Here is a 22,214-nt window from a genome sequence, read left to right as displayed (position 1 = left end):
AGTATCTTTGAGTCACAAAATAATGACAAAGATGCACCAATGCCGACAGTAGCAGAAACAATGATTAGACCATCAAAAGTCATCAAAAACAATGGTTATGTAATCAAGTACTAACTCCTGTGTGTATCATGTGACTAAAACAGACAGAAAAGAAAACATGGAATGTCTAAAAGCACTGTTTTTGTCAGTATAATGCCATAGATATTGATATAAGAACTGAAGTGATTTTGGTTATTATCAAGAAAACAATGGAAAATGTCTAGATATCAGCTCTGAAATTAAACTGTTATGAGCTATTTTTGTTATCATTATATTTGTTCAAACAAATGTACCTTTAGTTGTACCAGGCATTAAAATGAACAAGAAATTGAAGAAAACAAGGGTGGACTAAAATTTTTTTTCCACCAGTAAGGGACACATGAAACTACACTGTAGTCCATAAAAAAAATTTTTTTAAAGGTCCAGTGTGTACAATTTAAGGGGAAATCATGCAAAACAGGAACTATTGTGTTTGTTACCTTAAAATCAGGCATTTATATCTACATCCAGCATGGGTCATGATGTACCTTCATACTTATACAGTAGCTCACAATGGACTCCCTCTTAATATGTTTTTTTTTTTATTTTTTTATTTTAGAGGTGACATCCAGAGTTAAGGATCATTACTGTCACCTATTGTTGAGTATGGATCACACAAATGTGTTACTTTTGTGGTTTTTGTGACCACCCCAGGGGAAGGTGGGGGGTATTCATTTGGTCGCCATATTAAACTACACCAAAAGATGCTGCTAAGTATTACACACTAAACTTTTCAATCTGTCAAAGGTCAAAGGAAGATCCCTAAACACAAATTCCTGTTACATGTGATCTTAATCATACACTGGTATTGTTATAGTGGCTTTATAGGCAATATTTTGAGTCCCTTCCTCCTAATTTGAAGACTTTACTTATGGCTGATAACTTAATGTGTATACATAAATATAAGTAATTATGTAGTGTAATAAGATATATAATTAACAAGCCACAGCAGCATGAAATAACACAAAGAAATGAAAACAGCTTAGAGGCAAAGAATATAACATTGTTTTTCCAGGAGTTAGAGCCTGTGAATCTTCCCATAAAGGTAAGAAATATCAAGTATCTGTTATGTACAGGCATGTACAGACTAAACATCAGGTAGTAAGACTTTAACAATAAGGAGCTACAATGTCCCAGCCATGGTCATAGTTCATTTACTGGTTGACATGACACTGCATGTGCTATGGACCAATAGAAGAACAAGACGCAAGGAATTTTTTATTCCTTTTTTTTTTTTTTTTGCTGTGGAAATGGGTCACTACTGGAATTCAAATGTAAACTGCCCTTGTAAACTGACTCCTCAACAGAAAAGTGCTCCAATGTTCAAAAATGACATGAAATTAACATAAAAGTGCCATTAATGACTATTGTGTGTCAAAAATATACATTGTATTAGTTATAAGTGAATTACAAAGCGTCTAAAACATCATTAATACAAATATTGATTGGTTGTCTTGTCTTATGTCTGTTTTGTCCCACTGTCTTGTCTCTTCCTGTCCCTGTACACTTTTGTCTATATGAGCCCTCCCTCTTTGTATATGTATACAAGCAAGGAATGGATGAACATGTGAATATAAAGTTTGAGACTGTTACTTAAACACAAGCTGTAATTAGAAATAAAGTTGTCCTCCGAAGAGGGGTGGTGGTGGCAGATTTAAAAAAGTAAAATAAAAAAAATAATAGAGGGTATGCATATACGTCACTGCCCCCCCAGGCCACACCCCTCTAAGTCAGACTGAGTGGCAAAAACCAACCTGCTCAACATGATGGAGTACAGTAGTAAACACAGCGAGACCGGGATAATGTGAAATATGAAATTAAATTAAGGACAATTGGACTCGACATAGATCCGTACGAGCTACCAAAGAACAAGTGGTCCATGAACATTGACATGAGGACAAAAATCACGTATCCTGACATCCAGGGTGTAGGGGATCATCGCTATTTTTACCTGAAACAAATATACATGGTTTCATCATCACTAATGACCAGGTGCTAAAACTAGGCACAGAACCAACTGATCTTAACTGCATTTACAGTAGACCATGTACTGATCCCAGTGAATATATTCATGATCTACTGGTACTGAGGAGATTTACGTCTAGTTCAGATCAAGTACTTTATACAACACAGATACTTCTGCTGTGGACCAGCAGGGACTTTATTCTTGTAATATTATGGCTTTATTGTCGGAATATGACTTTAATCTCATAAACAAATGACATTTTAGCAAAATTATGAGTTGTTTTTTTTTTTATAACTACGACTTTATTCTCATAACATTGTGATTCTTTTTGTATTCGACTTTATCATAAAATTACAGGTTTTATATCGATATTTTATGACTTTATTCTCGTAGTGACAAGCGTTTTTATTTTCTTATGTGGCCCTGATACGCTGTCGTAGCTTTATTCTCCAGTTCCCCCGTATTTGAAAAACTGGGTTAGCCTCAGTTTAAGTTAGTTTACTGATCATGTAGGAGCACAAGGTTCAGAATCACAAAATGAAGACAAAAACCAGGAAAGATCTGATCATGAAACCAAGAGTTTTACTTAGAAGGAACGTTAGCCAAAACAATACGTCATTTAAGGTATGATTTTACCCAAAAATACAGCATAAATGAATGTTACCTGACACGAAATGGGATCCACAAATCTAGGTTTGGTTTCCTGGATCTATCTACGTCTCTTTTCTTTGTCTTTCGGTGTCTGTAAAACGATAGCTACAACTGCTTTTCAAACCAGTTCATACAATTAATCACACAACAGCTCTTCCCCATTTTTATTGAATATTGTTCTTAAGTTTAGACAGTATTGAAGCCAACGCTGCTACTCATCTCCCTCTTTCTGCTACTCAGTGGGCGGAACCGCGGTGATGTCCGCTAGCAGTGATGTCGAGTGCATATCCTCTATACAAATATTTGAAGTTCACACAAACATCATAAAGAGTAATGGGTTATGTTGTATGTAATCTATTGCCATAAGATTACACTCACCTCTTTTAAGACAATAATTTCATCTGCAGCTTTCAGATACTGCAGTTGGTGAGTAACCAGGATTCGAGGCTTCTTCCTCAAAAGTCCACAAATGCACCTGAGTAAAACAAAATACAAAACAACAGAATATAATGCAAATAAACTAAGAACTTTGTGGATATCTTGGTGGAAAAGAGTCAGAAGGAGATAAGTGACTTACTCTTCAAAAAGGTGTCTGCCCACCTCAGCGTCCACAGCACTAAGTGGGTCATCCAGCAAGTAGATATCTGCATCCTGATACACTGCTCTAAAAATGGTGCAGATATGGAGATTACAATACCTGAAACTGAAACCGAGGGGTAAAAGGGTGTGTGTGTGTGTGTGCATACCTGGCTAGGCTGACCCTGGCCTTCTGTCCTCCGCTTAGGTTGGTTCCTCTGTCCCCAACCATCGCCAAGTCACCGCCCGGCATTAGGTCCATGTCCTAAACAAGGCCCAATGCACACATTTATAATGGACTCACTCCAAGGTATATGTAGTAAAACATTACTGTTAATAACTGGAACAGAGTGTATGAAGACCCTACAGTGTGTAGTGGGGAATGAAATCATCCGAGTGATTCTCACTCTCTTGAGGGCGCAGGCTCTCAGAACTCTATCATACTTCGGGATGTTGAGTTTTTTGCCAAAAAGGATGTTGCTTCGAATCGTACCAGGTAATATCCAGGGCTGCTGAGAGGTATAGGTTAGATCTCCTTTGACCTTGATCATACCACTGTCTGGGCTCAACTCTCCAAGGATGGCACTGAGGAGCGAGGACTGACATGCACAGAACAAAAATTATATTTATATATATATGGAGTCCTTTTTGCATAAGTGAAATGTATGACACTGGGAATATGAAACCATTTAGCATGAAGTCTACTGTTCACCAAAAAAAGAAACTTTCATTCCAGTATATCAGGGGTTCGAAAGTGGGGTACGCATACCCCCGGGGTACTTGGAAAAATACATTAAATAAGTCATCATGTACCGAATACAAAATAAATAATGAGAATTAATGCTGAAATATAAATAAATAATAATAAATACATTCATATAATAGTTTTATTATCAACCATCTTGTTTAAGCTTTGGTAACAGTTTAAGAACATGTCTATTTTATATCATTGAAAATGAGTTTATTTGAGTGGCTAAGTAATTATTTTTTGTTGATGAAAGGTTAATTTATTAATTAATGACCAATTTATTTAATTTTCTTAGTAATGAAGGAGAGCACTTTTCAGTTTATATTTTGCACACAAAATTTACTTCACAAAATGTGCTATTTTTTACATATTACAGTTAAATATACAGTATGTTGTTTGTTTACAAAGTTTTCAAAATATAAACAGACAGCTTTGGCACAGGAACAAATTTTACCTACTTTTTTTCAATCAAAAATGCTGAAGTGAGAGTTGGGGGTACTTGCCTAAAAAAGTACATTTCAGGGGGTACTCCACTGTAAAAAGTTTGAGAACCACTGAAGTATATGTACAACAACAGGTATACTATTTTTATTAGAGGCCTTTAATTACCTCCGCCAAGGAGGTTATGTTTGTGCCAGGGTTTGTTTGTTTGTTTGTTTGTCTGTCCGTTAGTGTGCAACATAACTCAAAAAGTTATGGACAGATTTGGATGAAATTTTCAGGGTTTGTTGGAAATGGGATAAGGAAGAAATTATTAAATTTTGGTGGTGATCGGGGGTGGGGGGACCCACGGGGGGGGCCACTGATCAGCCTTGGCGGAGGTCTGCGCTCTCCGAGTGCTTCTAGTTGTTTTTAATTTTACCTAGTACATATCTTTTATTATTTGTATATATCCTTATATGTTGTACATATTTCCTATCTGTAGTATAGAGTTAGCTCTTTGCATGTTTTTGGTAGTATTTACCAGTATTTTATTAGTATTTGGATATTTAACATTTTATCTTTGTAGTTTTTGTATATTGACAATATTTTTCAGTATTTTGTGTGATTTTTTTTATAGTCTTTTTGCACTTTAAGTGTTTGCTGCTAAAACAGAAATGGAGCTGATAAACAGATTTTCTTTGTTCCTGTAACAGTGACAGTAAAGATCAATTCTAATTGGTCAGGTGTGTTTCATATATGACAGATTAGACTATGTTATAACATGTCATAGGTTCTAGGCCTAACCTTTCCAGCTCCAACAGGTCCAATAACTGCCAGGAGCTGCTCCGATTTCACAGTGAATGATATATTGTGCAAAGTTGGAGCCTCGAGCATCTGTGTGAAAAAGAGAGAAGAGATTAATTCAAATTAAAATTCTTCATGTTAAAAAGATATAAGTCAATAAATTAGAGGTTTTTCCTAAAGGGCTTCAGAATATATGACACTCAATATCCTCCATTCCGTCCTGGAGGGGTCTGAAGATCATAGTATGTGACATAAACTGTATATACAATTATATACACACAAGTAATCTGACCTTATCCCAGTAGCATGTTAAATCCTGAATCTTCACCATGCAGTCACTTTTTTCCACCACAGGAAGACCAAGAAAATTGGGAGAAACTTCATCAAGCAGGAGAAACTTCTACAAAGAATCACATTCAGGATGTAGAGATTTTAGACTTACATTAACACCAAACTGGTAATATGTACAGTATGGACTCTGTAGAGTACTTACTTGAATTCTTCGAATGCTGATTAAAGACTCAGACACTTTTTCTATAGCAAAAGGAAAGAAAAGTGTGATGGTGAGCCTGACTGCCCCATAAAGGGAAACAGCCATAAACACTTTGCTTGCAGACAGCCGGTTCCCTGTCAGGACGTAGACACAGACGGTGATGAAGATTATTATCTTGCTGGCCACAAAGAAAGACGCCATGTTCAGGCCGCGCAAGTAAGAACTTTTCATGATCTTGGAGATCTCCATTCTGTAAAAAAGAAATTAATAAAAGACAGTACAGCAAAAATGAGTACATAAAAAGACATTGTAAGTAAATGTTGTTTCACATTTTTTAGTTAGCACAATAAATGCAGAAAAATATCGACATTGACATTGAACCATAAAGACCCAGTGGTACTTTAGTGACAGTTCCCAAATTATTTTTCTCTATATTTAATCTTCCTTAAGTGATTTAGCGACATTTATTGTAATCGTATCCTCTTCAGTTTGAGTTTTTTTCATATAAATCATGTATCTTCCTATTTTTAAGTCACTGATCATGTAGATGCTCATAAAACTTCAGAGCAAATTCAAAGGCTGTGATATGAGAAACAGAGAAAACTGAAGAAAAAGTGACTTTTTTTAGTCAAATATATCAACTGAACATAAACCAAGTGATTCCATCCAGTCATTTATCCAGGGTTTCTGCTGGTATCAGCAAATCTAATTTAATGTTTTTTAATGCCCTTTTTAATGCCACTTTAAACAAATTCAATGCCCACATCCAACTGCAGTTACAGTTTTATTTATAGTTTTAAATATGCATGACGGTTTACCTTCGAAAGGCTTTAACCAGGTTCTGAATAGTTCCTCCTCCAACCACTTCTGCTGAGACTTGCATTTTCCCATTTTTACAAATATTCCCTCCGCTCTTTCACCACAGCATGAGCACACTCACAGCATGTTGCATTCCAAGCATCCGGTGTTGTGACATTGTGTATTGGCCACAAACAATAGTCAATTAAAGTGTTCCGCCTGTCAATCATCACATTATACTACCAATCAAAATGATCAATGTTTATATAATCAAAATAAATTGTGAATAACAATGCTTTTTTTCATCAAGTGTATTTAATTTTTTAATGCCTCTGGACATAGAATTTAATGCTTTTTAATGCCATTTAAGGCCTTAATTTTCACAAAATCTATTTAATGACTTCTAATGCTTTTTAATGACCCAGTTATCCAACTCCATGGGTTTTACTGTTGAATCGATGTTGTAGAAGATGATGGTGTTTCCACGGTAACGACGGAGCCTCTAAACATCCAAATGGGTCATATGTGATGACTATGAAAACATGACAAACTACATTTTACACCAATTATTTACATGCATTGATAGGATTAGTGGATCAACAGGTATTAAACAGTTTAGATCCGTAGATACTTTTGGTCGCCAGTAGCTGTTTGGGTCTTTATGGGTTAAATATGGTTAGGCATGGGTTAACCCTCAAAGGCCTAAAAACCTGCTGGCAATTATACACCGCTAATATTTGTACCACTAATACCATCAGTACATTGAAATAATTCAGGTAAAAGGCAGCATCTCTGCTTTTCAACAGTATCAGATGTATCTTATTTTGACATTCAAAAGCTCCATTGTGAACATTGAAAAGTGTAATTTTCTGCAACATTGATTCACAAGTAAAGTTCATGTAGTTTGAAAAATGGCAGTGGTTGTTTTTTTATGTTCAGTTAATGATATATTATGTTGAAGAAGCCACTTTTGCTTTAGTTTTCTCTGTTTTGACATAATATCCGTTGACTTTACATGGAGCTTTTGTGAACTTTCACATTGACACTAAATTAAATCTATGAAAATATCTGATTTCCATTGAAAAACACAAAATGTAGAGGATAACATTCCAATAAATGGTGATAAAGCATTTAAGAAAGGTTAAAAGTACAGAATTACTCACTTGAAAGTCATCGTAGAAATAGTTCTAGGTCTTTAAGGGTTAAGGAACACCAGTAGAGATTGTTTACTTGACACAAAAGACCATCTATTGTACCTTCTGACCTCATCCACCAGTGCACCAAAAGGCTTCTCCCAGCCATACATCTTTATAACACGGATCCCTGTGATGATTTCATTCATTGTGCGTATTCTGTCATCAGTTAAGATTGCTGTTTCAGCCCTAAAAGAGACAAAAAATGCAGCATTGACTCCAGTGAAATCTAGGGCAGGAGAAGTGTAACCTATTTAACAAAACACAGAGTAGAAACCTGAAACGTGAGAAGAAGCGACCAAACATGGTCTGTACTGGCATCAGGATGAAAAAGAAAGCCATCCCTGCAAGGCATGATGGGCCGATCGCATACAGTAACAATACTATGACAGTTCCTGCTTGCAGTGGTCCAATCCACAAAAAGTGCAAATATAGTGTTACCTGTAAGAAAATGACAAGCAAAATTATCTTCACTAAATTAGTCATTTTCATTAACAATATAGATTTGAGGATAAGAAGACACCGCATGTGGCAGCACAGATAAACACCTCATCAAATTTGTTGACATCATTGGATAAGAGGTTCACAATTTGTCCTGTGGTTGTTTTGGCCAAAGCTGTGCTGTTAAGACAGAGAGCCTTTGAAAAGCAAAGGTGTCAAACTCAGTTAAACCGACAGGAAAAGTACATCAACACGCTAACAGTAAACATACAGTACATACCACAAGATATTTTGACACATTGACACGTAAATGTTCGGACTGACCTTTCGATAGATCATATGGCACATGGCTACGCGAATCTTCATGCCGGCTCGTTGGACGTGGTAGAAGTAAAGATGGTGAAGGACTGCCAGGCCAATGGTTGACATGGAAATACCTCCTGCATAAGTGTAGGCCTCATAGGGTGCAGCGGTGTTGGTCGGATCACAGCTCTCAAAGTATTCAATTAGCTTTCCAAGTAGAAGTGGCTGGATAATTTTGATAACTTCCTGTTAAAAGAAAAACAAAAAAAATAGAAACCAGATATTAGACTGTACCAAACAAAAACCCAAACTGTATTCTTTGTATAAGTGGTGTTGCACTGTGTGATTTTGCACTGTACCTCCACAAATATGTATAGTCCAATGAGCAAGTATGATCTCCAATAGCACTTAACTAGAGCTTTGCTAAGGTTAGGTGGACGCAGTCCTTTAGCTGCCTGTTGAAGCTCTTTGTTCCAGTACCTTAAAAAAAATTCAGAGGCACAAGTGGAAATGAAAAGTTAGCGGATAGCACTGTCGCTTCAAAGCAAGAAGGTCCAGGGTTCGATTCTAGAGGTGTAAGAAAATATCGGTTCTGCAATATATTGCGAGATTTCATTTCGCAACACTGTATCGATTTTAAAAAGTATTGTATCGTTATTTCTAGGTATTTATTCAAATGCAGATATTGTGGAGGTTCATTTTACTTTTTTTTTGTTTTTCTTTTTTGTTTATATTTTATTCATTATTATTTAACACTTTTATTAAATAATGGTAGTTCCTTTGTTGAGAATGCACAAAAATAATGTTATGATGTTAGTTATGAACAAATAAAATATTTGAACAGGATCTTAAACTGTAATGTCTGTAAAACATAATTTAAGTTTTAACAGGAAAATTTTGTGATATAACATTAGATCCTGTTGTAATCAAATAAAAATGTGTTTAGTTTTTGTGCATATTTCTGGTGAAATTCCATTCTTCCTGGAAATAATCTTTTAAAAAAGAAGCAAAACCAATTCGCCCATAGGTAGCCCATAGGTAGCTGGGATAGGCTCCAGCACCCCCCCGCAACCCTAGTGAGGATAAAGCAGGTTCAGAAATGAATGAATGACTGAAAAATGGAAAGTTGTAGTTAGCTCCTGCCACTACTCTCAGTGTAATCCATTCATTAAATTTCTATAACGGGTAAATCCTCTGGATATCGGAGCGTGTCCTAGGACATGTTGCCACATCATTGCAGGCAAACAACCATCCGCTCTCACATTTGCACCTATGGGTGATTAAAGGGGTCATATTTTGCTAAACCCACTTTTATTAGTCTTTGGTACATTTATTTGTGTATTTGGACCTTAATAGTTCAAAAAGTTTGAATTTGAACCCCCCCAGGTGCTGCAAAGCTATCTTTATATTCATTCTGGCAAAAATCAAGTGGATTTTTACAACCTGTTTTAATTTCTGCTGAAAGTGTTACATTTTATAACCAGTTATGTCACAACATTTGCATATATAAGGTCAAGACTTCTGAGGAACATTTCTCCAAGTATGACATAATTGTTTGTCAGCAGCAGCAGTTGTAGTCCATACTGAAAGTATGTCCAAACTTCAAGCTGATTACCTTAAATGTTCAGTTGTTGGTTGTATTAACGAACAAAAGTGGCTGAATGGGACAGAAAGCACGGTCAATAACGTGGAGGCGGTGGGGTGTAAAGCGGCTCATTTGCATTTAAAGGGCCAGCGCTCAAAATGACCTTTCTGGTGTTATTACTCAGAAATAGGGTTGAAGATGGACCTGTGGAGTTGAATTAATGAAGAATCCAGACCCAAGCAGAGCATTTACAGTTTATGTAGACCACAGGGAAATGTTTTAAAATGCATAATTCTATTTAAAAAAGCAAAATATCACTCCTTTAAGTGACCAGGTAGCCTATTAAGGTGCATGTCTTTGGACTGTAAGTATGTGGAGAGAACCCATGCAGACAAGGGGAGAATATGCAATAACTCCATATAGAAGGGCCTTAGACGGTTATAATGTAAATTTAAATGGCTTAGTACAATAACACTTGTACTAAATCACAAGAACAATACAAGACTCAATTTGTTTTGAGCATTTGCAGTCACTCAATATTTGGCCTCCTGTCTTAGCTCTCCTTTGAGTAGGTTTAACTCTTTAACAGTGCCATTATCCTGTCTGTAAACCTTCATTTTTAAATAACACAGAGCAATAGAATAGTGTCAACAATATATAAAAAAAAGGCAATCCAAGCTTTTAAATTAAGCAGCTCTGAAAAGTCAACCCTCTGAGTCGGAGTAGTGGGACCACTGTGGAGGAGGGTTTCAGGAGCACTATCTATATATAGCACAGGTGGGCTCACCTCCAACCATAATGCCTCGCTCCTATTTAAGACATGACCAGGCACAAAGATATCATGTTCCAGGGGTGGAGGGGATATTCAAGAGCAACTTGTTTACTACTGCAAATCACAGATTTATCTGGTTTTGTCTGGTCCAGTTTTTGCCCAATCCTTCCATTTATTACTATTATTATTGTTATTATTATTATTATTATTATTATTATTATTATTATTATTAGAGGTCGACTGATATAGGGTTTTCTAAAGCAAATGCCGATTTTTAAAATTTGGTCAGCATATGGCCAATATCTACAGCTGATTTTTGAGGCCAATATTTAAGGCCTATTTTTTTTTTTTTTTTTTTTTACCATTAAATACTATTAAACACTCAGATTAAGATTTTTTTATGCCACATTATAAATTAAATTATTATTACATTTACATAGTACTCTTTTAACATTTATTGAACTCCAAGTGGCTGATATTGAAAAAAAAAAAAATCAATATATCGGCCCAATATATTGGTCTACCTCTAATTATTATTATTCAGGACCATTAATGGTGATGGAGACACCTTTACGTAGCACGATACTATCTGACAGTCCATATTTGTCATTCAGTGCCCAAAACACCTCATAGTAAGAGTTTTATCAGATGAGGAACTTGCAGATGCTTGGGAAACAAGAGAAAAAGAGGTGCTACAATATTACAGTAAAAGACTGAGTCCAGCTTTCTTGAAAGAAGGTGGGCTTCATCTTTACTCTTAAAAAAAAAAAACTTTAATTAGTATTAAATTACTTAAAGTAAATAACTAGAAAGCATCATTCAATGTCCTACCACTGTAGCTCCTCCCCGAGCCTGTCAGATGCATCCTCTGGTAAAACTTTGTACATGTCATCTTCTTCCAGTTTCTTCTTATATCCAACTTTGAAGAGGGGATTCAGCCAACTGAAGATTAAAGTACACAAATATAAAGAAGTGAAATATTAAATATGTCAGCTCTTTTTATTTACTGTGAAAACATGAAAACTGATGATATTTCAGCAGTACTCTGCATTTATCTGAAAATACTGAATGTTGCATGTAACATTCTCAAAAACAGAAAAAAAAAATCATGAAATATTGCAAATGTCAAATGTGTTTTATGTTGATAAAACCAAACCACTATCTGTGATTAAAAAAAAAAAAAAAAAAGACTTAAGTATTGTCTTAGTTTGCACTGGGGTTGAAGTCAAAGCACCATCTGTACCAGGTAGATACAGTGTGTAAATACCAGTGACTCTGTGAACAGTATTTTTATTTATCTTCCCACTTTACACACCTCTGATTTAAGTCTAAAATAATACACTTAGTCCTGAGTGGTCCCAGTCAGTTGGTGGTAATGGGGGCTTCCTGCTGTTGCATTCAGGGACAGAGTGCCTGAAGTGGCCACCAACTGTCAAAGTGGAGGGTTCACCATTCAATTCATGTCAAACACGACTGTCAGAGCCAGGGCCGGTTTTCTTACCAGAAGAAAATCTTGGAGAGAAGATTAGCTGTAGCCGACGGATTATCCTTCCCCTCCTTCCGCAGAGGTTCCATGCCCCCTCCGGTAAATACAGGCTGGAGACTTTCACTGCAGACTGAGGCACAGGGGGGTCGAGAAAGAAACAGGCAACACTCACATAAGAGCTGATGCAAAGTGCAATGTTGTTCTCTACCGTGCACCTACCGGCATCTAGGGCAGGATTACTACCAGAGCCGGTCAGCTGGCCCGGACGTCAGGTGAGCGGGAGCTGCGTGACCCCGCCCACCACCTGCGGATTGGCTGACTGAGCTCTGCATCATTCACAAAAAACGGCATCCTTCAAAGGAACGACTAAAATAAAAATAAAAATAAAAATAAAAATAAAAATAAAAATAAAAATAAAAATAAAAATAAAAATAAAAATAAAAAATTAAATTAAAATTAAAACAAAAATTAAAATTAAAACTAAAAACAAAAATAAAATAAAAACAAAAATGAAAATGAAAATAAAAATTAAAATAAAAATTAAAATTAAAAACAAAAATGAAAATGAAAATAAAAATAAAAACTGTGTTCGAAACTATTAAAAAAAAAAAAAGCTGTTGTCACTATTTTTAGGATCTTTTCATAACCATTTATGAAAAAATAAAATAAAAAATAAGAATAAATAAATAAAATAATTAGTTTAAAACTATTTTTAAAAAAGCTGTTGTCACTATTTTTAGGATCATTTCATAACCATTTACTTCCTGACATTTGCATGGCTCGGTAGATTTACACAGTGCAAATCCATCTATAAATTACAAATAAATGTGTGTGTTTTCTCAAAAAATAAAAAATAAAAAATAAAGAAAAGGGAAGGGAAGACCAAATGAAAACAAAAAAACATAGCTTAAATTTGTGCTTACAAATTATGTGTCTTCCAATTTAACCAACACCATTGAAATTACAGATACGAATCTATTTAAACATTTTGACCACACAAATTCTAAAACATCATCAGTCTTTTTATTTTATTATTTCATAGGCATACGTTTCTGAAAAAAGTTCCAAAAATTTAAAGTTTTCATGCATGGGCGACACGGTGGTGCAGTGGTTAGCACTCGTGCCTCACAGCAAGAAGGTCCTGGGTTCGATTCCAACACCAGTCGACAGGGGGTGGGACCTTTCTGTGTGGAGTTTACATGTTCTCCCCGTGTCTGCGTGGGTTCTCTCCGGGTACTCCGGCTTCCTCCCACCATCCAAAGACATGCTCTAATAGGTTAACTGGTTAATCTAAATTGCCCATAGGTGTGAATGTGAGAGTGATTGTTTGTCTCTATATGTTCAGCCCTGCAATGAACTGGCGACTTGTCCAGGGTGTACCCCGCCTTCGCCCCTATGTAGCTGGGATAGGCTCCAAGCGACCCCCGTGACCCTAGTGAGGATAAAGCCGGTTCAGAAAATGAATGAATGAATTCAAAATATATTTTAACTCACTCTCCCTTATGAACTCAAAAAAAGCAAGAAAATGTATTTGGATATAACAAGAATTCTTTAAAATGGAGAGATTATGCCCCCTTTCGATACTTATGCTCTCTTTTTTATTATATTTCACATATTGCTTATTGTATGTTGCCTGTAATGCGTGGTTGTATTGTTGATCCCTTATATTACTCACCCCTCACACCTTTACTAAATACGCTAAGGTAGCATTAGCGCCTCTCAAAGGTGTTTGCATTGTATCTTATCTGGAATATCAATTCTGATTATCAGTTCCAGAGAGCAGATAGTGGTGCACCTGTCATTAACTTTGTTACATATTCACCTGCTTTTACACTTTTACATGTCCACCCAACTGCAACTGTGTCCAACAGTACTCCCAGTGAGGGACGTCTCTACTGGATTCTCATCAACTACCTGGAGCTGTTAGCAGTTTTCCTACCTCTGAAGCTGTTTAACAGTTCTTACATAGACCCATGTCCCAGGCCTGTCTAGGAGGGGCTCTTGAGAGGGCTCTTGTGGTCCCATCCATTGGATATGACTCAAACATGGAATCATTTCAATCATCTTTTCCTCTTTTAAAAATACCCACTGCCCCTGTCCCTTTCTATTTCAGGCCACAATACGCCTCTGGTAGTGGATGTACTACCAGAGCCATGGCCAAGCAGGCTCTTGCACACTTTTTCCCCGGTGTAAATTATACTGCCTGTTCTGGAGACAGTGTGTCCTGATCGTGGTCCCCCCTCAGCGGGCGGCAAAGTCAGGGTAGGCTGAGATAATCAGTCTGCTGGCAGCAAAGCCTTGGCAGCTTCCTCTCTCAAGCGGGAGAAGTGGTGATTCATCCAGGCCCAGAACTATGTGTGCCTACTTGTTGTCCAATGTCATTGCACTTTGTCTGCCTCCCAACAATTCCAAGTGTTAGGGTACCATCCACTAGAGGCCCATATGCCAAGAAATAGAGGGCATTTTGTCAGGACTGAAACATTCCCCCATTTCACTGCTTTGTTGTGGATATAAAGCATCCATTAGGAAATTCCAGAATAGGAGTGGGTCCTTGATTTGACAAAAATAAGTAAATGCTTTCACCCAGCATCTCCTCGTAGGATTTAGATTTGGTGCATGGTACAATTTAACTCCTTGGGTCTAAAGATTATTATGATATGTTTATTATGGTTTTAAATGTCTTCAGTGCAAGGTACTTCTTGCTTTGTCCTCCACAAATCAGGTGGGTAATCTCCATGGTCTGTGCATCCCTCTTTTATCCTGTTCACTTCAGATGGATCCAAGGTTACATCGCACCTGAATTTTCCTGAATCCTAAATATTTGCATATTCCCAATCAAGCCTGGAGCTTTACCAGTTGATATTCCAGCCACTGTGTCCCATGCATGTGCTCAGAGTATGTGTTAGTGTTTCCAGTTGTTTTTTTGTATAAACACTGACTCTTTCCTTGAATATTAATCACCAGATCCCTGGCTTCGACAACAGAGGCTCAGCATGGCAGTGGCTTTGTTACCTCCACCAAGGAGGTTATGTTTTTGATCAATGAGTGCTTTTCTAGAAAAGAGAGTGCAGATCTCCGCCAAGGCAGATCAGTGCCCCCCCACCCCCCCAATCACCACCAAAATTTAATCATTTGTTCCTTGAAAAATAATAACTCAAACTATGAATTATGAAAGAGCTGCAGCATCTGAAACTGACCACAAAGAACATTTGAAAGATAAACAGTACCACAGTGCTTCAGTTTCAGCTTCACAGTTTGACATGTCTTCTATGGATTGGGATCGTCTTTCTCAACTCATCATATATTTTTTATTAGTAGGTTTTTTTTTGTTTGTTTGGGTTTTTTTTTTTTACCAATTACTAGAAATTTCAGGTGACCCCATTTGAATTCCAGGTGACCCCACGTGGGGTCCCAACCCCAAGGTTGAAAAACACTGGGTTAAGGCATCAGTATTCACTGGGATAGAGGGATGATCTATGGTCACAACATTTTATGTATCCATCTGTCACCACAGTCAGATCCATTTAATAGCATTTCTTCACCAATCCCAGCTGTTCAACTACAGCAGTGGAAAAAAAAAAAGGTTTTGGATACCTCATGCATTTGTTACATATCACATTAAATTGCACAGTAGGAATGATGGTATTCTATACATAAATAACAAACAAAGGATACTATCACTGACCAATTACAAGTATTCAACCAAATAATGTAATATCCATACATGCTTTTACATTGTACCATCTTCCTTACATAACATAAATTAGAGTTAAAACATTCAGTTACTTGAACTTGACAGAAAATAATGTGAATATTTTGTTGTCTTCCATGCTTTAGTTCAATAAACACTTAAGATTCACAGCGCATTATTTGCCAGTTTTTAACTTAATTTCCCTTTAAGCTGATTAGGTACTAACTGTGCAATGTAAGCCTCCATTTCCGTAAACATGTTGCCTTTCTATTGTAGATTAAAACTGACAATTTGTTATTCTCAGTGGGTGAGAAGAGTGACTAATCATAAAAAACACCATACATGTTAACATAGTTGGCCAAGTCTGCAATCATTAGCCACTCTGCAGCTAAGTCTGTGCCGAAATACATGAACCAGTGACTGGACTTTGACACAGTGTTTTCTGTTTTTGGGATTACTGATTACTGCTTTATTATTTTTATGTTAATATCATACCTTATTTGCAGACCAAAATGTGGACACACCAAAGGAGAATATCAGCTACTGCCTGTCATAATGTAATGAGTAACTGCAAAGCCACATCCTTTACTATTTCATTTTCAGCCGCTGTGGTCCACCCCTCACCACTAGAGACTCAGATGTCTTCTCTGTAAATCATCTCTGGGAAACACATGTCTGCAGTGTAATTTACTTGCCTGAGGGGATTTTATTTCTTCCAAATCTGCTAAAAAAACTGTATATAAATCTCAAGCCATCAAATGTCAGGCTTGCAGATTCTAGCGTTTCTCAGCGGCCTGGCAGGGCTCGGCGCCACTATTGCGGCCACGGTGTCCAATGAATGGAGGGCCACCAGCCGGGCATCCTCAGTCATCACAGCGACCTGGGTTCTCCAGGGTCTGTGGAACAATTGTGCTGGAAATGCCATTGGAGCCGTGCACTGCAGACCACACCATACTATTCTTAATCTGGAAGGTAAGATTGAAGGACGAGTATTTCACAACTTTTTTATATAAATTCATTCCTCATTCTGCTCTATTACAACTTTAAATGCAAAGTAATTCAAACTATTGTGTGTCTGTCATGTTTCAAGTGAAAACTAAATCCAGGATATATTTGAGCATGTGTCTTTACAGGTAAAAACAAGGGATCTTTGAACAGTGAAACTCACTACTTGCACTTATTTTTATTTATTTATTTATTTTTGTTTCTTGTAGTCTGAATTTCTATTGAAGATAATAACAAACTAAAGTATTACTGAAGACCTAATTGTTATATGATCTTTTTTTTCATTATTATTATTATTATTATTATTATTTATTTGTTTTTTTAATAGAACTCTTTCCTTTGGGTTCATTATTAAGTGTTTCCCCCATGTAGAAGATACATTATTGTGCAAAAAACATACATTGCTTGCTGCTTTGTTTCCGATATTTGATAAAAACAAATCAGTAGTAACAAAAAAAAACGTTTTCTAATTGTAATATAAATACATTTATATTCCAGATTATGATAGACTGTTTTTGTGTGTTTTCTTTGTGATAAATGTGTAATCATTTGTTGGAAATACCTCACAAAATGTGAGTGTGATCAAGAAGACATCACTGTAAACAAAGTACAGCAAACAACAAACTATTGTACATTTTTACTTTCTGAAATATAGATCATGAAATGTCAGAAGTAAAATATTTTTACCTCTTCTTGTGAAATGATTGTGACAATGTGATTTATTTTTAATAAATAAAACATAACTGGGACTCCGTATGTAATCATTGTAGTTGGTCAAAGGTCATTACGGATGTGTAGAAATAAGAATATAGAGAGGAATGTGTCTGAAAACAATTATTCCAACTTTATAGGCATGCATGTGAATAATACATATTTTTCGAACATTACTGTTTATATGACTCTCAAAATCAAATGCAGTTATGAAACAAATGCTTATGTGTACTCGTCAGTTTTGCCGACTCATGCTTTTATTTTAATTTCCTTTTTTTTCATTTGGATAAAATCTCTTAAACTTAACATGTAAACTTAGCAATTAAAGAAATCCCATTAGATTATTGTCTTGTAACTATGCTGATTTATGTTGTGTTATTGTGCTACAATAATTTTGCAAAACAACAGCGTCATTGGGTGTTGACTCTGTTTTGTTGGGTTATTTTGACATGTAGCTCCATCTGATGGTCATGGTTGTGTGATGACAGAGGTTTTATTCATATTATGTACAGCCACCAGGTGGGGCTCTAAGTTAACTTACTAAAATATAGTTGGATGATGTTTGTGTTTTACTGACAACCTAAAAAAATCTATTGTATTTATGTAATCTTGTTAACAAATAACAATCCTAATAACTTTTTTGTAAACTGAGCCACAGAACATTTGCTTTCATTTGTTGACATGTCACAGGGAGTGACACGATGTTAATAAGTTATCATATCTGTGCTATTTTTAGAACTTTGAGGAAGTGGAAGCGCTTTTGTTGTCTATTAATCATGTGGTGATGGTGCAAACTGACAGTTAGAGGGTGACACATTCACTGTACTCTCTTAAATGTCTGTAATGTGTCTGTGGGGTTTCAAGCCTGTTTTTTTTTTTTTTTTTTCAGGAACCAGTGCAGGACATGACTTAGTGTTAAAACTAAACTTTTTTACTAACTTTTTTTTGTTTTTTACAAAGAGTGGATGCCCCAACACTTTCTGAGGACCAAAATGTGCTCTAAAGGCAGCAATTCTAAGTGAAGAATCAAATTGAGGTATTTTTAGATTTTTAGGCTAATTAATCGACAGAACTTTTAACACCCTGCAGTCAACATTTAACTGGATGCAGCAGAAATGGGAGATATCCCCTTATGGAATGAAAAGTTATGTCAGAACAGAAAAGAGCTGGATTGTTAAAATGACAACATTTTAAGATTTTTGCCACAATATTAGCTAAAACCTTGGAGCTTAATTTGTGTGAAATTATAGCAAAAGCATTCATGATATACAGACCATAGAATGCAATATCATAAAGTACATGGAGTTTTTTTTTACAAGCAAAACAACAAGACAGCAGATGTCTGTGTTTACAGATGACATCCTGGTTTACGTGACACATCCTCCTCCAGCCTTGTTTCTAACACTTTCAGAGTTTGGTTTATTATCAGGTCTCAAATTCTCATATAAATTACAATATATTAGAATTAAGTCATATTAGAATAAACTCATAAAGTCTCCCCACTTGAGATAAGATAAGATAAGATAAGATAAGATAAGATAAGATAAGATAAGATAAAGACAAGATAAAATAAGATAAGATAAATAAAATAAGTTAAGATAAGATAAGACAAGACAAGATAAAAATAAAATAAGTTAAGATAAAATAAGTTAAGATAAGATAAGATGAGATAAGATGAGATAAGATAAGATAAGATAAGACAAGATAAGATAAGACAAGATAAGATAAGACAAAATAAGATAAGACAAGACAAGATAAGATAAAGACAAGATAAAATAAGATAAGACAAGACAAGAGAAGATAAATAAAATAAGTTAAGATAAGTTAAGATAAGACAAGACAAGATAAAAATAAGTTAAGATAAAATAAGTTAAGATAAGATAAGATAAGATAAGTTTTAATCCCACCATGGGGATACAACAGTTGACGTCAGCAAACATAAAAACTTAACCTTTAAAGACATAACCAGTCAAACTCTATTGCCGAGGTAGACAGTATAACATATCTTAGGTTAATGTTGTGAACTTTTACCACCACTGTCATCACTACTGACGTCATCAGGTCACTTCCAGTCCCCAGCATCTTTCCTGGTGAGTCACAGTGACGTGTCATGGGTGAGGGGAGGAAGACACTATAATAGACCATTGGCCACTTGTTGGTGTTTAAGGACAAACTCCTCCCTTCAGAATATAACACATTAACTATCAATCACTGCCTATCCATTGAGCTACCACTGCAGAGTCTAGCTGCCCTAAGTCAACAAGACTTACAAGTCAAGGAGCTTTTGATATTTTTAGGTCCCTCACTGTTCATTTGTAGACAGTGTAGTTTAGCGTAGGCTTCTCTGCTGTATAAGCAGCATGTTTCAGGAGATTTCAGGCTTTATTTTGGCTACTTCGGGGTGGGTGCTGGTATCTTCAACCTTGCCAACGGACTACTGGAAAGTGTCTTCTCTTGATGGAACAGTGATCACCACAGCCACCTTCTGGTCCAATCTGTGGAAGACATGTGTCACTGATTCAACAGGAGTCAGCAACTGCAAAGATTTTCCCTCGATGCTGGCGTTGGATGGTCCGCTCTTCTTTCCCCTCTAGTTTGAACTTTGGTTTTCAGCTTTTTAATGGCACATGTTTCTTTAACTCTTACAAATGTTGGTTAATCATGTTGACTATATTTGTATCTGTGTTATCTATTAGGTTTAACACATACAGTAAAGTTTCAAGGGACTGCTGAAAAAAGCTTTGTGCTATTTTATTTCTAATTGATTTAGCCTCACTGACTTATTGAGTCTCGTTAATCTTTAACCTTGTTCTTTACTTTTCAAAAATTATTTTAAAAAGCATCAAGATTCCCATTGATAGTCGGAATTAATATCTCTATCTCAATCTAAAAGTGTAATATAAGTTCCCTAAGAATGACTCATTTACCTCCAAAGAGGTCAATGTTTAGCTTCCGTTCTTGGAGCTTGAAGGCTATAAAGGAGATTTAGTGAGAACCTCAGGCGGTTTCTGCCACAGCTGACTAGTTTCAGGGGTTAACTTCAAGGTAATATTTCTCTCAAAACCACCCCTGAATGGCAGGTCTCAGATTTTGACAGCTGCTGCCTTGACACAGAGAACCCAAAAAAAAAAAAAAAAGATTTGTGTCACTTTTACAGAAATTCGTAAATTCGCAGGAGTGAAGCCCAGTCCATTGACTTTGACTTGGACTCTTTTTTTTTATTCCCACAGCTTACATCCAGGCTTGCAGAGGACTGATGATTGCTGCTGTGTGTCTGGGTTTTTTCGGTACTATATTTGCCCTTGTTGGAATGAAGTGCACCAAAATAGGTGGAAGTGACAAAAACAAAGCAAGGATCGCTTGTTTTGCTGGTGTGAATTTTCTTCTCAGTGGTAAGTAAAGTGGAAGTATTAAACATGTGTGACTCTCCGTGGTCTTTCTATTCTATCTAACATGAGTGTGTTTTTCCGTCTAAGGTTTCTGCTCACTTTCAGCGTGTTCACTTTATGCACATCGGATCACATCAGAATTTTTTGACCCGATGTTTGTTGCACAAAAGTAAGTAATGTGACAACCTGTAGAGTAAGATTTCTGTTTTGTTATTTTAGAAGCGAAGACAAAATTGCTATAAAAATGTCTCTTTCTCCTCAGGTATGAGCTGGGAGCTGCTCTGTTTATTGGGTGGGCAGGTTCTGTCCTTTGCATTCTGGGAGGTATTATGCTCTGCTTCTCCATCGCAGGTTCCTTCACTAAAAGGTTTGCACAAGAAACACATACTATGTATTTAAGACAGGTTAATGTACTGTGCCAGATCTGTAAAGATGAATCTCAATCTGTTTTTTTTTCCTCTCTGCAGCCACAGTCAGTCGAACTACATTTACAAAGGTGCTGCCTCACATTCTCATATCTCCTCCTATCCAAGAGGGCAGGCAAAGTCTGTGAACCAGCCTCCTCCAGACTACAGCAACTCCTCTCGGATGCAGCACTTTGATAAGAATGCATATGTATGAACGATGTGAATATAAAAAAATCTGAGTGAACAACCACTGTTCAGTCTACAAAGATGTACAGTATAATAAAGTGTCAAACATAGAACATGCTGTACTAAAGCTGATAAGTGCTGACACTGATTCACCGCACACCAGGTGTTAAGTTAAAATACTATATTTATTATTATTATAGCTGTGCTGCACACTTTACTTCTTTTGATATGACAGATAAATACATATATGTATCAGAAAACATTTACAGCCATGCATTCAGATGATGGATTTTTCTGTGTTAAATGGGTTTATGCATGTAATACGTAAAACTAAATCAAAAGCACTTTAGTAAAAATGTGCTTTTTACATAGATTTTTTTGCACCATTTTCTATTATTATAACTTTATCAAGTAATAACTTGTGTAACATTTTGTAGGACCTTTGCTTTGTTGGTTGAAACTTTAACTGTATGTAACCTGCGCACGTTGTCAATCTGTAATGATGACA

The 22,214-nt window shown here is 36.2% G+C and overlaps 2 protein-coding genes across 5 annotated transcripts in view; one reads left to right on the top strand and one right to left on the bottom strand.

The window, feature by feature from the left end:
• LOC115412371 (multidrug resistance-associated protein 4-like) overlaps positions 1-12,605 on the bottom strand; it is a 45,195-nt gene extending 32,590 nt beyond the window's left edge. Inside the window, exons 1-15 of one of the 4 annotated variants that reach the window (XM_030124858.1) lie at positions 12,537-12,605; positions 12,333-12,440; positions 11,663-11,773; positions 8,834-8,954; positions 8,496-8,720; positions 8,279-8,368; positions 8,008-8,171; positions 7,794-7,919; positions 5,740-5,989; positions 5,539-5,646; positions 5,247-5,336; positions 3,679-3,870; positions 3,442-3,536; positions 3,273-3,359; positions 3,074-3,170 (exon numbers count right to left, since the gene is read on the bottom strand). In XM_030124858.1, coding sequence (XP_029980718.1) covers positions 3,074-3,170; positions 3,273-3,359; positions 3,442-3,536; positions 3,679-3,870; positions 5,247-5,336; positions 5,539-5,646; positions 5,740-5,989; positions 7,794-7,919; positions 8,008-8,171; positions 8,279-8,368; positions 8,496-8,720; positions 8,834-8,954; positions 11,663-11,773; positions 12,333-12,406 — 1,830 coding nt within the window. In that variant the 5' untranslated portion in view covers positions 12,407-12,440; positions 12,537-12,605. The other 3 variants (XM_030124857.1, XM_030124856.1, XM_030124859.1) reach the window with 3 other exon arrangements.
• A 4,161-nt stretch (positions 12,606-16,766) lies between these two features.
• LOC115412575 (claudin-10-like) lies at positions 16,767-21,734 on the top strand. The gene is made up of 5 exons (XM_030125150.1): positions 16,767-16,980; positions 20,955-21,116; positions 21,201-21,282; positions 21,376-21,480; positions 21,581-21,734. The coding sequence occupies exons 1-5, from the start codon at positions 16,767-16,769 to the stop codon at positions 21,732-21,734; spliced, it is 717 nt and encodes a 238-aa protein (XP_029981010.1).
• The last annotated feature ends 480 nt before the right edge of the window (positions 21,735-22,214 follow it).

This window comes from Sphaeramia orbicularis, chromosome 21, assembly GCF_902148855.1.
Source record: "Sphaeramia orbicularis chromosome 21, fSphaOr1.1, whole genome shotgun sequence".
Classification (NCBI taxonomy): domain Eukaryota; kingdom Metazoa; phylum Chordata; class Actinopteri; order Kurtiformes; family Apogonidae; genus Sphaeramia; species Sphaeramia orbicularis.
This window is presented reverse-complemented; position numbering and strand designations above follow the sequence as displayed.